The 19,655-nt window shown below is 43.2% G+C and overlaps 1 protein-coding gene across 1 annotated transcript in view; it reads right to left on the bottom strand.

Annotated features, from left to right (window-relative positions):
* CDH23 (cadherin related 23) overlaps positions 1 to 19,655 on the bottom strand; it is a 1,839,731-nt gene that overhangs the window by 113,572 nt on the left and 1,706,504 nt on the right. The window contains exons 40-44 of the mRNA XM_069753216.1: positions 16,600 to 16,733; positions 5,688 to 5,897; positions 4,925 to 5,032; positions 3,067 to 3,169; positions 1,901 to 2,026 (exon numbers count right to left, since the gene is read on the bottom strand). Coding sequence (XP_069609317.1) covers positions 1,901 to 2,026; positions 3,067 to 3,169; positions 4,925 to 5,032; positions 5,688 to 5,897; positions 16,600 to 16,733 — 681 coding nt within the window. The remainder of the gene's footprint in view (positions 1 to 1,900; positions 2,027 to 3,066; positions 3,170 to 4,924; positions 5,033 to 5,687; positions 5,898 to 16,599; positions 16,734 to 19,655) is intronic.

Genomic DNA, 19,655 nt, shown 5'->3' with positions numbered 1-19,655 from the left:
GCATATTTTTTGCGTGCTGAGCTGATCATTTTAATGATACCATCTTGGTGCAGATATGTTCTTTTGATTGCCTGTTATTACTTTTTAATGCAATGTCGCGGCGACCAAAAAAACGTAATTCTGGCGTTTCTAATTTTTTACTCACTACGCTATTTAGCGATCAGGTTAATCCTTGTTTTTATTGATACATCAGGAGATTCTCAAAGCGGCAATACCAAATATTTATAGGTTTGTTTTTTTTATTTTTTTATTGTTTTATTTTGAATGGGGCTAAAGAGGGGTGATTTAAACTATTTTTTTAAATTTTTTATTGTTTTTTTTTTACTTTTGCCATGCTTCAATAGCCTTCATGGGAGGCTAGAAGCTGGCACAACTTGATTGACTCTGCCACATAGGAGCGATGCTCAGATCACTCCTATGTAGCAGAATTACTGCATTGCTATGAGCACCGACCACAGGGTGGCGCTCATAGCAATCCATCATCAACAACCATAGAGGTCTTTAATAGACCTCTGGTTGTCAGGCCGACGCATCGCTGACCCCCGATCATGACGGGGGTCAGCGATGCGCTCATTTCCGGTCCAATGGCCGGAAGCGCTAGTTAAATGCCACTGTCAGCATTTGACAGCGGCATATAGCTAGTTAATAGCGGCAGGTGGATCGCGATTCCACCTGCTGCTATTGCGGGCACATGTCAGCTGTACGAAACAGCTGACATGTCCCGGCTTTGATGCGGGCTCACCACCGGAGCCCGCATCAAAACGGGAGTTCTGACCTTTGACGTACTATCCCGTCCGAGGTCAGAAAGGGGTTAAACAAGTGGATGGGATAAAAGGCTACCGAGTGCTTATAGGACTGATGGGTAAAGGTCAGGTTCATAGACATAAATGCAGTGGTCATGCATTACCATGCTTCTTATGTAAGGAGGAAAACTGGACTGCGGGTACCGGCATCATGTCGGGTCCGGAACTGTCGATGCTGCATCCAGCATTGCTGGAGGGAAAGAATGGGGGACCGGACAGGTCCCATGACCTGGGGAGAGGGGTATGGCTAAGTCGGGCAGTGTACAGGAAGCGCGGGAAAGAAAGATCAGTTTCCTGCTGGCGGTGAGAGCAGAGGGAGGTATGCGGCATGCTCCGCAGTTACAGAGGCAGTGTGGAGACGGGCCCCAGCAGAACTTGCATGAACACTCCGGTGAGACAGTGGGTGTGCAAAGCGCCATGCGCCCAGCTAAGCAGAGTACAGTGCTCAAGTTGAGGAGCGGGGGCCAGGTGCAGGACCCTGTGGTGCATTTCCTCATTTCTGATAGATGCGCAGCAGCACCCATGTTGGACAGAGACTCGTGTAGTGATCCCCACTTCAGCTGCACAGATTTATGGACTAGGGGCTCAGCGGGCAAAATTGGTGACTGCCCGTTGCCGCCAGTAGCTGGACTGTGATTTTATTTAGGATTCATCTGAGGACACTACGCTGGTCGTTTTCTGTACTCCGACTCCCATCAGACTGTATGTGGATGAGGATCAGAGATGACTACGATAAGTGCCGTTTAAATATTAGACTGTCGCGTTAACTCTTTAACCCCCTTGATTCTTGTTTAATGTTTATTAACTTCCTGAGAGGAGATCAGTTTCATCCTTTTGTTCAAAATTAAATAATATTGTTATACAGCATTGTTCTACAATCCCTGCGTTACTGCATTTCCAAACCTGCTTACACTTATATCAATCCTAATAGCAGTGAAGAGATAGAAACAGGAGATTAAGGACCCCATTCCCAATTCTCAAAATTCCATTATACAGTAAGAGTTTTTAAAATTTGATCCTTTAAGACAAATATTCAATCATAAAAAAAGTGTTAACACAAATTTGTTTAATTGGTGAAGGAGATATGAGCCTGTTACCTGTGCTGTTGTTCATGGCAAATAAATCCATTTGAAGCCCCAGAAGTCGATATGACACGACAGCATTAGGTCCTATGTCATTATCTAAAGCTAAAATAGGCCCATTGAGGACACTGATGGTGGTTCCTAGATAAAATATAAGAATCAGCATCTTGAAAATGGATTTCCTACTAAGATCCTGCAGAATACGACATCACAATCCAACCCACGTTACCAACAGGTCACATCTCACATGACTTGCGACAAACATTAATTATGAATGACAATTACATGACCCAGTGACATGTAGCAATGACTCAGGCTGTTGAAGCCCTAGCAGACTGAATCAACCCTCAAAGTCTTAAAATCCTGTAGGAGAAATAATGTTAGTCCCTTTGTAAGTGGAGAATTTCGTATTCAATATCAAGTATTGTGCCGTTCGTCTTTTTAGGATCGCTGTATCTTCTTATTTTCTTTTTGCATCTCTAACTAAACAGAGCAATATCTGAATCCTTAGATCGTGTGAAAAGGTCAGGAAGCCAAACTTAATATTTATATGCTTATAGTTTTTTATATAGAATTTAACACATGCCACAGAATCTAATCTTGTCATCAAAACAATTCCAGAACATCCCAGTTTCATGTTTTTCCTGGTGTGCATTCTGCCGACCTGCTAAAGTGAAGCATTTGATGGCATTTCATTTTGCTGATATAACACAATAAGCAGAGTTCGCGTAAATCTATTCGCAGAACCTGGTTCATCGGGCACATCAGTTATCTATGGTCGATGGACAGGAGTCCTAAGAATCGCTTCTTTCATGATGCTAGCTGTAGATCTTCCTTTGTTGCCTGTTGCAACATCATAGTTGCGGGGTGATGCATCGAATAATCAAAAGAAGAGTTGCCATCACTTAAGAAGAGATTCTTAAGGCTCCTGTGAAAGTGACCATAGATTACTGACGTGACCGATGGAGGGGGTCCTTGCGAGTCGATGTGCTATTTGAAATCAAAATTACGATAAAGCATATATCGTTACTAAAATATGCAGGAAAGAATCTAATAATTGACATAAAGCAATATTATGAATACATGACGAGAAAACACTATCGTACGTTAAATGACACTTTAGGCAGGCAGCTGTGTGTAGTGTGCTGTGACTTGTTCAATGGCAAACCTTTCTATACTACCTGCAGGTGAATTCTCCATAATTTCGGCTTGATATGATCCTTTAGTAAACACTGGCCGATTATCATTTTCATCTGATATTGTTACAATTAACAGGTCAAAATCCTGTAAAAAGAAATTTTTTTTTTACTTTTAGAAACTAGGGAGAACTCTTTTGCTATTCCTTTACATTTTTCACAGCTAGTTAAGAGAATCTATCATGCTCCCACTAAAACGTTAGATTGTAAATACCGTATTCTGTTTCCTGCAATACATGCCATTATTTTCTATGCCTTTTATGCTTATTAATACTGTAAATATATTGACAACAGTGTGTAAGGGGCATGAACCTGAGCCTAAGTTCAATCATTATGGAAAGAATTAGAGCAAGGGAGGGATTTCCAGACATTTTTGGATAATTTTTTTTTTTAGTACGGACTAAGATTCAGTATTGTTTTCTATAACATTGGGAATGTTCTGTTTTTATTCAATTCTTCTAAGAAAATGTTTGAACATTTTTATTAAAAAAAAAAAAAAAACAGCTGGATATCCCAACCATTTCCTCCGACTACTTGTTGCTTGGCTCCTCGATCTCAGTGTAGACTTTGTGTGCACAGAGCATAATCTCATGAGATGGAGTTTCAGCAGTCACAGGAACGTAAGAGATTCAAATATGCTGTCAGTTTTACTTCTTATAGGAGCAAACAAGTCCAATTTCAAGTGGTTTTCAAAGACTTCAAAACTAGTGTCAGATTGTGGGGGGATAAACCCCCGATTAGTTACACTCAGTTATCTATTTATTCATGAATATTAAAGGAGTTATCTGGTCTTAAGCTACAAGTCTTCAGTCACTCTATGTGACTGCAGACTAGTGAATCCTTACATCATGGAAACACTGCACACTGTGAGGATTCCCCAGTGCCGGCGACGGAGACTGCCAGTCATGTGACTGCAAGTAAAGGATATGCATGGCCACATCCAACTAGACTGTTTCCAGTCTAGCTCAATGCACTTGCATTGATCGAGGCTGTGCCATTCTAGTTGGCATGTGACCACACTTATGCAAATCGCATACTTGCAGTCACGCGCCTGCTGGCACCATTGAATCCTCATACCACACAGTGCACTCAAAACGAGGATTCACATGTCTGCAGCTGCAGTCACTTAGAGTGACTGCAGATTTGTAGCTCAAGGCTAGACATACCCTTCAAGGGGGAATAACAAAGAAAAAATATAAGGTGTGTGTCATGATTCCACCTCTCATTGTGTCTTTGACGCAGTGATTGACAGTTCAGTGGTTCAATCTGGGGCAGGGTTGAGCTGAGCTCTCAGTATTGTGATTAACGGCTCATCCGTCCAATCTGAAGATGTAGCACGCTGAGTTGTCAGTGTTTTGACAGTCCAGCTGTCCAATCAGAGCTGATGCATGCTGAGTTTCCTCTGGACGTCTCCCATCATGGGTTATTACCTGGCTATTTAGCTATACTTAGCTGTATCTGATTGCAGCCATTTGTCATGTAGTGCTATTTACTCATGGAAAAGTCATGCGGCAGGATAATAGAGAGCTCCTTGGTCTGATACCAAGAGAGCTCGTAATAAACTAAAGGGCAAGACAGAGGCATAGTCAGGTCATGGTCCGAAGTCAGAATTCCAAGAAGGTAGCAGATCAAGATGAAGGAAACCTGGCATGCCCAGGCTCTAATTGGGTGGCAAGACTGTCACCCACAACACTGACAGCTCAGCACGCCCCAGCCCCAGTGTCACTCAATGCATCAAAGACATTATGAGAGGTTGAATATTAACAGCGTGGTTATGGGTCCCATTTAAATATAATGTGTAGCTAAGCATATTAGTCTTGAATTTCTAAAGAACTTCACTTACCCTTCTTGAGTTGCGTATATTTTCTGGATTGTCTTTTACAGTCACAGTTAGTCTATATTCTGACACTTTCTCTCGATCAAGAGGTCGATTTACATAAACTATTCCAGTCTGAGAGAAACAAGAGCATTAAAATGAATATCTACAGTTTAATTCCTTAAATCTTCAATTATTCAGGTCTCAATACGGCAACAAAAAAAATTGGGCAATGTCTCTACAATAACCTATAATGCATTTCAATTCTCAATATAGCTTATTGTTTCATCTGGACACTTCTGTTGAGCTCCTTTACGTTGAGTCACTTACTTTGAATATTGCCGCTAAAGGGGTTTTCCACAACGTTAGAAAATTTGCCCTAGGGTGAGGATTTTTTAATAAAATAATGAACTAGGAGGTTCTCATCCATTTCATCTCATACCTAGTTCCAACCAGAGCCAGAAGTGAAGATATCCTGCCCATCTGTCACATGACCTCTGATGCAAATCAGTATTGACTGCTGAGGCAGTAATTAGCTACTGCACTTAGAGGACAGGAGTACAGAACTTATCATTTACCGCTCTAGTAGGGACCACCATATTTACAATGCTGGTATGTAGGGAATGCAATGGATAAGAAACAGTTTGTTAGTATATACCAATCCCTACCCTATGGCAAGCTTTCTAAACACGTGGACAATCCCTTAAAATTAGTGTTTAGCATAATTATTCCACTTTTGCATTAATTTACTTCTTTTAAACCATTATTAAATTGTGAGATGCAGACTTACATTCTCATTGATGAAAAATGCATTCTCTCCATTCCCTGCAGTTATATTGAAAGTTAGAAGTGCATTTCGCCCAGTGTCAGCATCACTAGCAAGAATTCTAGTGATTGGTGTTGATACCACCGTGTTCTCACTGATTGTTATATTTAGTGGAAGGTTGAGGAGAACAGGATCATTGTCATTGATATCTAATACACGTACTTCAACCAGAGTCTAAATAGAGGGAGAATATATGAGAATATTAGTTTCAATATACGTATGAATGCATCTGTTAAAACAAAACCATCACAATAACAAAATCGATCAGTTATCACACACAAGTCTTATCTATCAGTTACATGATAGATTAAATAAATGCATGGCTGACGGGAGTCACATGAAGTCTGAGGACCCAAGATGCATGTGTTTCTTTTCCACATCAACTGAAAAATAATTGGCCACCCTTAGGAATGTATTAAAGATAAAAAGTAAGGCTGTAATAATTGACCAATGAAATAAAGACATTTTTAAAATTGATTATTTTGGGGTCCATCTGGGTTTTACTTTATGTCAGTTTTTGTAAGAAAAAAAGAAAACGATGTGCATGATACGCATTTTCTCCTGTTCCATAAACTGACACAAAGTGGAACACAGATGGACCCCATAATTATTAATGGGGTCACTCTGCTTCTGTTTGCATCACTAAGGCATCAGGTCCATTTTGCGAATGATTTCTATGTGTTTGGAATAGGCAAATGGTATCACAATTTGCTGAATATTGCACCTTATATCTCAACTGGGCATTGTCCTGCCACCTTGCTGTTTACTACATGTGCATACACACAATTAAAAGCCTTGACATGCTATCAATGAGGTCATTGTAAAGAACATTATAGACATGGCTGTAATGACGCTGTAATACAGGTTACATGGAAACCTTTGGTGGAGAAATCCGTTTTGTTATTCTTCTTTAATCACCATTTGAAGTTTTCTGATAATTAGACTTGGGTGCGCAGGGGCTGAGTCTTCTGGTCTGTGACTAGTCTTCTGGCCTCATCTGTTTGAAATCTCAGCAGTGATTTGTTATTCAAAGGCCAGAGGCAGCAGAAAAGCTGGGGAATCACAGACAGGGAGAAGACCCAGCCAGGGATTCTGTAGGCCATGGCAGCATGTTTAGTCACTGTAGCACAAACAACAGACGCCCTTGCGTTGTCATGTTCCGCAGTTCTTTTTCCTTCCTGGTGTTGTAATTTCAATGTTGTGATATATATATGTAACACCTCGGGTAACCGGTTGTTACAGTGATGTTGCCTTCTTTTCGGGGAGGGTGATGTCCCGCTTGGAGGCAAGGGAGATTCTTTCTATCAGGTAAGGCGCTCACATTCAATACAACTGAATCTAGGCCAGGAGGGGGAGCTTTGGACCCGGACTCGGGGGAGCTTCCTTGGACTTTATGTATAATGGTCTGGAGGAGGCAGACAGTCTGAGAGAGGAGAAGGATGTCTGGAAAAGAAAGAGGGGCCGAGCAGCCATGTGGGAACTGCGACCCCTGGAAAGAGTGAGAATTTGAAGGAGTTGAATAGTGGAGGAGCTTAGAGGAAAGGAGCATGGTGGAGGAAGAGGCTCAGGAGGGGAACAGCGGAAGGACACCCTAGGAGTCAGAGAGGTCGTGTTATTCTCCAGGACGCGCGACAGAACCGGAGGGCATAGGACTGTATGTCAATTGCTCGCATCAGTCTGAGGTGAAGAAGTAACCTGAGAGCCCGGGTCATGATAGAGACCCTATACAAAGGCTCACATTGCCTATCGTACAGACATCTGTCTTAGGACAGGAGAGAGGGGACTTTGCAACCAAGCTTCAAGCGGCAGGGACCTCGCCAACTAAAGTAGCGCAAGTAGGAAAGGCTTATGGACCTCACCTGGGAGAGGGATCTCCTACTGCCTCCAAGCCGGCTGGACCACAGCTACCCTGCACTTGGTACCCTAGACTGAGGACTGCTATCATCAGTAAATGTGGTAAAGACTGCAAACTTGTGTCCTCGTTCTTTACTATACCATCGACCACACCATCGGTGCCCTATACCTGGTAAGCCCTGGAGACCCCGCTTCACCTGTGTGAAGCGTCACCATCTTGCTGCATACCATTACCCCAGAGGACCCCTTTAAGCAGCTTCAGTCCTCACTGCCTGAACACCACAGGTGGCGTTACAAACAATAGACTTTTCACAATACCCCTTAAAAGACCTTTCCCCTTTAATTGGGTGCCCAGGCCACGGACCGGGTCGCAGCCACAGTGACATCCCCTTTAAGTACCAGACCCGATAACGAATACCCCACAGCCCAGGCGGGGCATTATATATATATATATATATATATATGTATGTATATATATATATATATATATATATATATATATATATATATACACAGTATATGTATAATTTTACTTATATAGTGCCAACATATTCTGCAGCGCTTTACAATTATAGAGGGGATTTGTACAGACAATAGACATTACAGCATAACAATAATCACAGCTCAAAACAGATACCAAGAGGAGTGAGGGCCCTGCTCTCAAGCTTACAAACTATGAGGAAAAAGGGGGGACACGAGAGGTGGATGGTAACAATTTCTTTCGTTGTTCGGACCAGCCATAGTGTAAGGATCGAGTGTTCATGTAAAGCTGCATGAACCAGTTAACAGCCTAAATATGTAACAGTACAGACACAGAGGGCTATTAAATGCATAAAGTATATGAGAACATGATGCAAGGAACCTGATTATGGTTTAGGTTTTTTGAATGGGCCACCCAAGGATAGTTAGGTTAATGCGTTGAGGTGGTAGGCCAGTCTGAACAAATGCGTTTTTAGGGCACGCTTAAAACTGTGGGGATTAATCGTATTAACCTGGGTAGTGCATTCCAAAGAATTGGCGCAGCATGTTCAAAGTCTTGGAGATGGGAGTGGGAGGTTCTGATTATTGAGGATGCTAACTGTTGTGAATTCTGTGGCTGAATTCACTCCTGTGGTCACAAGTGGTACTGCAGCCTCTGAGCTTCCTCCCTCAGGTGTTCTGGTGAGCTCGTTAACTGCTTCATTACTTAACTCCGCCTGATGCTGCTATCCTTGCTCCTTGTCAATGTTTCAGTGTTGGATCTGAGCTTCTCCTGATTGTTCCTGTGACCTGCTGCTCTGTATAAGCTAAGTGCTTTTTGCTTTTTTGTTGCTTTTTTTCTGTCCAGCTTGTCTTTTGTTTTGCTGGAAGCTCTGAGACGCAAAGGGTGTACCGCCGTGCCGTTAGTTCGGCACGGTGGGTTTTTTTTGCCCCCTTTGCGTGGTTTTGCTTTAGGGTTTTTTGTAGACTGCAAAGTTCGCTTTACTGTCCTCGCTCTGTCCTAGAATATCGGGCCCCACTTTGCTAAATCTATTTCATCCCTACGTTTTGTCTTTTCATCTTACTCACAGTCATTATATGTGGGGGGCTGCCTTTTCCTTTGGGGAATTTCTCTGGGGCAAGTCAGGCCTATTTTTCTATCTTCAGGCTAGCTAGTTTCTTAGGCTGTGCCGAGTTGCCTAGGTAGTTGTTAGGCGCAATCCACAGCCGCTTTTAGTTGTGTTTAGGATAGGATCAGGTGTGCAGTCTACAGAGTTTCCACGTCTCAGAGCTCGTTCTTGTATTTTTGGGTATTTGTCAGATCACTGTGTGCGCTCTGATCGCTAAGCACACTGTGTTTCTGGATTGCCTTCATAACACCTGTCATTAGCAAACATAACAGCTAACCTCAGGTCATTAGCAGAACAGAGATCAGGGGTAGGGTGGTAGACTGAGGCCAGGTAGGAGATGTAGGGTGGTGCTGAGCCATGGAGTGCTTTGTGGATGAGGGTAATAGTTTTGTACTGGATTCTGGAGTGGATGGGTAACCAGTGTAATGACTGGCACAAGGTAGAGGTATCGGTATAACGATTGGTGAGGAATATGATCCTGGCTGCAGCATTCAGGACAGATTGGAGAGGGGAGAGTTTGGTAAGATGGAGGCTGATTAGTAGAGAGTTACAATAGTCCAGACGAGAATGAATAAGTGAAACAGTAAGAGTTTTTGCAGAGTCAAAAGTAAGAAAAGGGCGAATTCTAGAAATGTTTTTGAAAGGCAGGTAAGAAGAGCGAGTCAATTATCAGATGTGGGGGGTGAATGAAAGCTCGGAATCAAGTATGACCTCAAGGCAGTGGGCATGTTGCTTGGGAGTAATGGTGGAACCACACACGGAGATGGCAATGTCAGGCAAAGGTAAGTTAGCAGAGGGAGAGTACATGAGGAGTTCAGGTTTTGACAGGTTCAGTTTCAGATAGAGGGAGGACATGATGTTAGGGACAGCGGTAAGACAATCACTGGTGTTTTCTAAAAAGGCAGGTGTGATATCAGGAGAAGAAGTGTACAATTGGGTGTCATCAGCATAGAGATGATACTGGAACCCAAATCTACTGATTGTTTGTCCAATAGGGGCAGTATACAAAGAGAAGAGGAGGGGGCCTAGGACTGATGCTTGAGGAACCCCAACAGTAAGGGGAAGGTGAGAGGAAGAGGAACCAGCAAAAGATACAGTGAAAGAGCGGTAAGAGACATAGGAAGAGAACCAGGAGAGAACGGTGTCCTTGAGGCCGATGGAGTGTAGCATAGTGAGGAGGAGCTGATGATCCACAGTATCGAATGCTGCGGAGAGATCCAAGAGAATTAGCATGGAGGAGTGACCATTAGATTTAGCAGTTAGTAGATCATTAGAGACTTTAGTGAGGGCAGTTTCTGTAGAATGTAAAGAGTGGAAACCAGATTGAAGAGGGTTGAGAAGAGGGTTATCTGAGAGATAGTGGATAAGACGGGAGTGGACCAGGTGTTCGAGGAGTTTAGAGATGAAGGGAAGATTAGAGACAGGTCTATAAATAGCGGCACAGTTTTGGTCGAGGGATTTTTTTTAAAGTAATAGACGTATGATGGCATGCTTAAATGAGGAGGGAAAGATACCGGAAGAGAGAGAAAGGTTGAATATTTTTGTTAAGTGAGAGGGGACAGCAGGGGAAGGGACCGGAGGAGATGTGACGGAATGGAGTCACTGGTGCAAGTGGTCGGGTGAGAAGATGCCAGGAGCTTGATTACTTATTCTTCTGTAACTGGTTCAAAGCCAGAGAGTGAACTAGATGCAATGGGGGAGGGAGGACAGTGCATGGTATGAAGGGATTGGGAGATAATTTCCTGTCGGATGTGGTAAATTTTTTCTTTGAAGTAATTGGCCAGATCGTCAGCGCGGAGATCCGTGGTTGGGGCCTGCACTCTTGGGTTGAGTAGGGAATGAAAAGTGTCAGAGACATTTAGGGTTATATTGGACAGTGAGTTGATGAGGGTGTTAAAATAGGTTTGTTTGGAGAGGTGAAGGGCAGAGTTGTATGTTTAAAGCATGAACTTACTGTATAATGGATGAAATCTTCGGGTAGATTAGATTTTCTCCACAGACGTTCCGCACACATGGGGCAATGCTGCAGGAAACGTGTTTGCAGCGTGTGCCACGGTTGTCGCTGTCTGTGCCAAGTTGTTCTATGTATAGGAGGTGCAATTTCATCCAGGGAACTTTGCAGGGTTTCATTGTAATGCTTCAGTGCAGAATCAGGACATGAGATGGAGAAGATAGGGGACAATGAGGACTGCAAGTTCTTCATAAGTTTCTTGGTGTTAATGGCCTGTATATTTCTATAAGTGTGGAAAGTGGGGGTGACCTGAGCGGGATGGCAGTTCTTGATAGAGAATGAAAGAAGGTTGTGGTCAGAGAGCGGGAGAGGAGAGTTTGTGAAATCGTCCACTGAGCAAAGCCGGGAGAAGACCAAGTTGAGGGAGTTTCCGTCTTCATGCGTGGGAGGGTTAGTATGCCGCGAGAGGCTGAAAGAACAGGTTACAGACAAAAGGTGAGAAGCAGATGTGGTAGATCGGCTCACTCTGCTGCATATGAAGGTAGACACGGTTTATTGTAGGCAACATAAACCAAAGTGTGGAAAAGTAAATACAGCCCTCATTTTATTATTATTATTATTATTATTATTAATAATAATTTATATAGCACCATTAATTCCATGGTGCTGTACATAAAGGTACCGTCACACTAGACGATATCGCTAGCGATCCATGACGTTGCAGCGTCCTCGCTAGCGATATCGTCCAGTGTGACAGGCAGCAGCGATCAGGCCCCTGCTGTGCTGTCGCTGGTCGGGGAAGAAAGTCCAGAACTGTATTTGGTCGCTGGACTCCCCGCAGACATCGCTGAATCGGCGTGTGTGACACCGATTCAGCGATGTCTTCACTGGTAACCAGGGTAAACATTGGGTAACTAAGCGCAGGGCCGCGCTTAGTAACCCGATGTTTACCCTGGTTACCATCCTAAAAGTAAAAAAAACAAACACTACATACTTACCTACAGCCGTCTGTCCTCCAGCGCTGTGCTCTGCACTCCTCCTGCTCTGGCTGTGAGCGTCGGTCAGCCGGAAAGCAGAGAGGTGACGTCACCGCTCTGCTTTCCGGCCGCTGTGCTCACAGTCAGTACAGGAGGAGTGCAGAGCACAGCGCTGGAGGACAGACAGCGGTAGGTAAGTATGTAGTGTTTGTTTTTTTTTACTTTTAGGATGGTAACCAGGGTAAACATCGGGTTACTAAGCGCGGCCCTGCGCTTAGTTACCCGATGTTTACCCTGGTTACCGCCATCGTTGGTCGCTGGAGAGCGGTCTGTGTGACAGCTCTCCAGCGACCAAACAGCGACGCTGCAGTGATCCGGATCATTGTCGGTATCGCTGCAGCGTCGCTAAGTGTGATGGTACCTTTAGACTCGGTTACATCAAAATACAAATATCACTTACAGTAAACAAAACTAACAATGCCAGACTGATACAGAGGGAAGAGGACCCTGCCCTTGCAAGCTTACATTCTACCGGATTATGGGAAGGAGACAATAGGTCGGGGGTTGCAGTAGCTCCGATGGTGTTGACGTGGCCATGTGGTCATTACAGGTTGTAGGCTTTTTTGAAGAGATGGGTTTTCAGTTTCCGTTTGAAGGATTCAAATGTGGTGGATAACCGGACGTGTTGGGGCACAGAATTCCAGATGATGTGGGATATTCGGGAGAAGTCTTGGAGGTGATTGGGTGAGGAGTGAATAAGCATGGAGGCAAGAAGGAGGTCTTGGGAGGAACGAAGGTTACGTGAGGGAAGATTTTAAGAGATTAGTTCATAAATATACGGAGGAGAAAGGTTATGGAAGGTTTTTACAAACATCTTCGAGAACTAAGCACAAATCTTTTTTTCTCTTTATGTAAGCCCACACAAGCTCCTTGGGATTAGGGCTCTGTGGGATCCATATCATCAATTACAAGACTCTTAGTTCATCTTTACACTGAAAATTCTTCTTAAAGACGTTGGCTGTATGTTTTGGGTTGTTCTCCTGCTGCAGAATAAATGTGGAGTCAATCAGATGCTTCCCTGATGGTATTGCATGATTGATACGTGTCTACCTGTTTTCTCATGATTGAGGACACCATTTATCATGACCAAATATTCAACACTGTTTAGGTAAGTGCTGCCCCAAACTTACATGGAACTTCCACAATGCTTCACTGATGACTGTAAAAATCAATTATTGTATCGCTCTCCAGCCTTTCAGTGAAAAAACTGCCTTCTCTCATAGCCAAACGTTTAAAATTAATGTGTTCAATCAGATTCAGGTTTGGGGAACTGGCGGGCCAGTCCATAGCTTCAATGACTTCATCTTGCAGGAACTGCTGACACACTCCAGCCACATGAGGTCTGGCATTGTCCTGCATTAGGAGGAACCCAGGGCCAACCGCACCAGCATATGGTCTCACAATGGGTCTGAGAATCTCATCTCGGTACCTAATGGCAGTCAGGCTACCTCTGGCGAGCACATGGAGGGCTGTGCGGCCCTCCAAAGAAATGCCACCTCACACCATTACTGACCAACTGCCAAACCGGTCATGCTGAAGGATGTTGCAGGCAGCAGATCACTCTCCATGGTGTCTCCAGACTCTGTCACGTCTGTCAGATGTGCTCAGTGTGAACCTGCTTTCATCTGTGAAGAGCACAGGGCACCAGTGGCAAATTTGCCAATTCTGGTGCTCTGTGGTAAATGCCATGCGTCCTGCGCGGTGTTGGGTTATGAGCACAACCACCATCTGTGGACGTCGGGCACTCAGGCCATCCTCATGGAGTCGGTTTCTAACCGTTTGTGCAGACACATGCACATTTGTGGCCTCCTGGAGGTCATTTTGCAGGACTCTGGCAGTGCTCCTCCTGTTCCTCCTTGCACAAAGGCTGATGTAGCGGTCCTGCTGCTGGGCTATTGCCCTCCTACGGCCCCCTCCACGTCTCCCGGTGTACTGGCCTGTCTCCAGGTAGCGCTTCCAGCCTCTGGACACTACTCTGACAGACACAGCAAACCTTCTTGCCACAGCTCGCATTGATGTGCCATCCTGGATGAACTGTACTACCTGAGCCACTTGTGTGGGTTGTACCTTCTGTCTCATGCTACCACGAGCGTGAAAGTTCAACCAACATTCAAAAGTGACCAAAACATCAGCCAGAAAGCATTGGTACTGAGATGTGGTCTGTGGTCCCCACCTGCAGAACCACTCCTTTATTGAGTGTGTCTTGATAATAGCCAATAATCTCCATCTGTCTATTCTATTTGCACAACAGCATGTGAAATTGATTGTCAAACAATGTTGCTTCCTAAGTGGACAGTTTGATTTCACAGAAGTTTGATTTACTTGGAGTTATATTCTCTGTTGTTTAAGTGCTCCCTTTGTTTCTTTGACCAGTATATATATATATATATATATATATATATATGGAGCGCCCCCAGATGCAGGGCCGCAGGTTACTCGGTATCGGTCCTCTCTGTCTCATTTCTAGGGTTGTCACGGTGGCTGGACCCGGTCCGTGACCCTGCTAAGGGGCGTCCAATAAAAGGGGTGATGAAAGTCGGCTAAAGTTTCGTGACGCCACCTGTGGTATTCGGTCAGGTCGACCGACGCTGCTCGGGGTCCACTGGGGTGATGTGATGGCAGCTAGATGGTATACCTTCCCACAGGTGAAGTATATCCCCAGGGCTTCCCAGTAATGTAGGTGGCGATGGTGTGAGGTGCAGTCAATAACGAGGACACAGGGTTGCAGTCTCTTTACCTTTTACTGAAGACCGGGATCCGCAATCCAGAGCACTGTCAACAGGGCTGTCTGAGACCAGCCGGTCCGAAGGCACATCCAGAGTTCCCTTTGCAGGTGGAAATCAGTGCCTACCACTAGCACCTGTGTGTTGTAGTTCTTCCCTGCTGAGCATTCAGAATAGTCCTCACAACTTCTGTTCTCGTTCTTTCTCTTTCTCTCTCTCCGTCCCCCAAGTTTATCTGGATAGGACGCACCCGTTTGACGGGAAGGCTCGGAGCTATTCTGGGACCCTAGAGACGCCCCTCTCCACGCTTGCCCCCTATGTCTGCTTAGGTGATGTATGGTAAACAGCCAACTTATATTTAAATGTCCTGCAATATTTGAAGTAAGGCATAGAGTCAGTTACTTCCTCGGTGTTCCGGTCACCGGCTACGCGCTTCTGGCTCTCCTTTGTGCTTGATCTCGTTTCTCACTTTCCACAATATCCTTCTCTTCTAGTCCTTTCTTAGGATACTGCCGCAAGGTAGTGCAGGCGCGGTTCCGTTTCTTTCTATTCGTTCTGCTAGGTCCCTGTCAGGAACCCACCCCTGACAGGTCCTCCCTGGACTCTTCCAGGCTGCGTTCTCTCCTAACTTCCTATCCGACCCCTAGTTTTACCAGTGTGAGGAGTGGCCTAATACATAGTGCCTTTTGCTCCCCCTAGTGGCCGGAGTGTGAAGTGTAATGTGTGCTTGTGATACCTGGTCAGGCGAACTCCTTTAGTACAATCAGACAAAACATCACTCCTCTTAGCGGCAGAGCGACATTATTGCAACGACCAGGTCTCTGGGGCACTGACCCGTTGAAGCGCCAGCCAGGCGTGAAACGGCCGTCGTCCCGCTTTGCCGCACTCTCTGTACAGCACCCCCGGTCGTGAAGATGTACAGCACGATGTTTGAATAAAGATTCCTGCACTGGATGATCGGCGAGTGCGCTCTATTTTCTTATATATTCACTATAATATATATATATATATATATATATATATATATATATATATATATATCCTGTGTATGTGGTATATTAATTGCTTTATTTATATACAGTGTAAAGTGTATATCAGCTATTTCTATACTGGGTTATTTTTTCCTGTTCATGGGGTCCAGGCAAATTTTTGGATTTTTTCATCTATGTAGTTTTTGGAGGTATAAAATTGGAAATGTTATTGCAGAGAAATATGCAAATCGTTCTAGTGTTCAATGTCTGCATGTCATCCCAAAGTATTTAATTTATGGAGTTTGTTCACTATTGGTATATGTTTATGTATGTGGCTTATTAATTGCAGGTATAATGCCTAAAACTCAGAGATATTAAATTTGAGTAAGGTATGAACAATCATATACGGTATATATTTTTAAACTTGGGGAAGAGGGGGATTTGAATTTTCACTTTAGTCAGCAAAAAAACTAAAATAGCCACTAGAGATGGGAAAATTGATCTGAAGTTGGCCCATCGGCCAGGTCAGTAATCTGAGACAGCTAGACGAGAGGGCTACGAATCTCTTTAGCTTCCTGCAGTCTTGTCACGCACAACATCATCATTGCAGCATGACGAGCCCTTGATGGTTGCTCAGAGTAAACACTTGAAATAAAAATAATTTCTCATTCTAGTAATAAAAATAGAGATAACAAAATTTTATTAAAAAAATGTTAACACAGAAATCCATATTATGTTGGAGATACTTTACCGTAGCACTGAAAGAAGGAGTGCCTCTGTCTCTTGCCATAATAGTAATGTTGTAGGAAGCAATGTTTTCTCGGTCCAATTCATAGTCTTTTCTTACTCTCAAATCCCCTTCAACTGATGACATTACAAACTCTCCTTTATAAAGAAAAAGAGAAATGTTGTTATTTGATGAGCCATCACTAAAGGGTAAAGATAAACTACCGCATACCATACAGTGAGCATAAGAATAACAGAGTAGACAGTAGGCTCCAGAGCGTCCTCTAGTGGCAGCTGTAGACCACAGAATGTAATGTTCTAAATCTGTGCTTATACTGGATATTTTCTATAATGATATATTATAATCAGTAAAGGCAGGTTTACAGTAGTCGATTTGTGGAATTAAATGTCATGCAATATTGCCATGCTGATTAACAGCCAGCTCCTTGCTGCATAACTGCAGGGAACTGGCAGACAGTTAACTCGATGTTCACAGTAAAAGCCCCATTGACAGAATAGTCCAGAACAGAAATAATAATCTTTATTCTTATATAGCGCTAACATATTCCGCAGCGCTTTACAGTGTGCACACATTATCATCGCTGTCAGTATGTCTTTGGAATGAGCTGCTTCGTTGATGTGAAGCAGCAGAATTGCCAAAAGGAGTGGTCTATGATTGCTCAGAGCCGGCGCTGGGCAGAACAGGCAGGTAGATAGCTGGCTGTCAATTCTTAACCCAATTTTAAAAAAAGTCCATGATAACCTCTTTTTACCCTTACTTGGATATGTTGTTTTTCTTCTAAGTGTTTGACTACCCTGAAATAGCCATTTGAAATGGTTACGGTAAGTGCTATTTAAAACATTTAACTTTTTTAATTTTTTTACAGAAGTGGACAAAAAAACTGAAGCAGAATCCTGTTTCATATTTTAGTCCTTTTAGTTTCCCTGAGACTTTTAAAAACATATGATTTCTGAAGAAAGACTCAAAATTATAGTTAAATGTTATAATAGTCTAGAATCACATAGATAATAAAAGAGCAGATAAAAAATAACCCAACAACTGATGTAATTTACGTTCTATTTACCTTTTTTAGAGTGAATTACTAAGAACTACATTTTACTCACGATAATAGTGGATAAAATAGGCCCCAATACCACAACAGAACACATACTGGGAGCCTACAACATTTTTTAAAATTCTTCTGTAATACCTAGATTCAAGGGGTAACATCTCTCCTTGCTGAGAGTGACATTTCAAGCCTGACATGCAAAGTTGAGGAGACTTTAGTCTTTCAATGCTCCTCTACAAAATATGCAAATTGTCTCTTCAGAGAGGAAGAGGACTAGAACTCTAGTGCCACCTTTGGCTTTTATCCTAAATCATGTGACAAGGCTTGTTAGAGGGTCAGGTCAATATTGACTTCTAGGCTTGACTTCTAGGATAGGTGGCACTAGAATTCTAGTTCTCTTCCCCTCGGAAGAGACTATTTGCATCGTTAATACCTATACACACATTCTATATCAATATTGTATAAAGTAGGGGTCTCAAACATGTAGCCCAAGATCTGCATGGGGCCCATGAGGCAGTCATCTACAGCCTATGGGATACCTAAATGACACCATGATGGAGCACAATGTGTCAGAGTAGAGGCAATGCTGGATCATTGGTGGTAGTTAAATATGTAAAGAAGGATTTTTTTTAACCTTTTCCTGATATCTGCAGTACATGTACAGCACAATGGTAGATGACTTTCTGCAAATCACGATACATGTTTAATACAGTGCGATGATGGCGTTTACAAGCAGTTGGAACCATCATCTGTGGCTGTCAAAGCTGACACTTTGCTGCAACGACCACAATTATTAGCTGTTTAGCCCTATAGACAGAGGCATAAAAATAACTATTTAAAAAAGGGGGCTCCCTCTTTTAGCATATCAGCACTTTGTGATCCCAGAATGCTGGCAGTTGCCACCTAAGGTGGCCTGTAAGGTCCTCCAAAAAAGCAGACACTAACCGGCAAAGTATCAGTGTAAAGCTAGCATAACTAATATCCTGAAGTACAGAATTATGGCAGAATATTAGATCAGGTATCACACATGTAAAACCTAAAAATCCCATATAAAGACTAAGTAAAAAAAATGGAAAAAAGGTGTGAAAAAAATAACGGAAAAATATTTTACTGCTAAAAATACTGCGTTATGGTAAAAATGAAATTAAGCAAAAAAAGTAAACAGTACGTGTAATGCCTGTCTGAGGCCACAGGCTCAAAATACTATGTCGGACAGACTTGGCACAAGCCACTCTGTCATATTCCAGAGAAATCCTGGTACCCTTTTCCCTGTACAGGAATCTAGTTTTATAACAGGACCCTGTGGATTGCTGCCTAGTGCCTACAGAAGAGCTGCCGTATATAGGCAGGAATGGTAGCCAAGCAGGGTCAGAACCGAGAAGTTATGTCAAGGACAAAATCAAGATTCGTAGGAATAGTCAGAAACATAAGCTGAGGTCAAAACTGGAAAACACTAAAACCAAACAGGAGTAGAAGACACACACCTAACCAGGGAAGCACAAGCTATATCTATCAGCTTCCAGCAGTAATCCGGAAGCTTTAGTAGGGTGTGGTGCTCTCCAATTGGCTGGTGCAGTGAGCTGATAACTTTAGCTGGACATCAAACACAAGAACATTGCCAGACTGGAAATCACTGCAGGTCCCAGCCACTCTAAGTGGCTGTATAAAGCCTGTGATCCAGAGCTTTTGTTTCTGACAGCTCCTCTAATCACCAGCACCGCACGCAGAGTGAATATAGCAGTACCTAGTGACAGAAGCAGAAGTTGCGGGAGCAGGCTCTGGTGGAGATGTGACAATACGTTTGATATTGCTGTGTCCGTAACGACTCAAGCTATAAAATTGTACCATAAACCATACAATGTACACCTTAAAAAAACAGCAATAATGTAGCTTTTATTCCATTTTTTGTGTGTCAATATAATGAAAAAACTAACAAAACACTCATTCATTGAGTGAAATTAATTTTATACAGCGTAAAAGATCATCATTCTCAGTTGGTGGATCACCCTGT

This window comes from Ranitomeya imitator, chromosome 2 (genome assembly GCF_032444005.1).
Source record: "Ranitomeya imitator isolate aRanImi1 chromosome 2, aRanImi1.pri, whole genome shotgun sequence".
Classification (NCBI taxonomy): Eukaryota; Metazoa; Chordata; class Amphibia; order Anura; family Dendrobatidae; genus Ranitomeya; species Ranitomeya imitator.
Note: the sequence above shows the minus strand (reverse complement) of the source record. Positions and strands in the feature narration are given on the sequence as shown.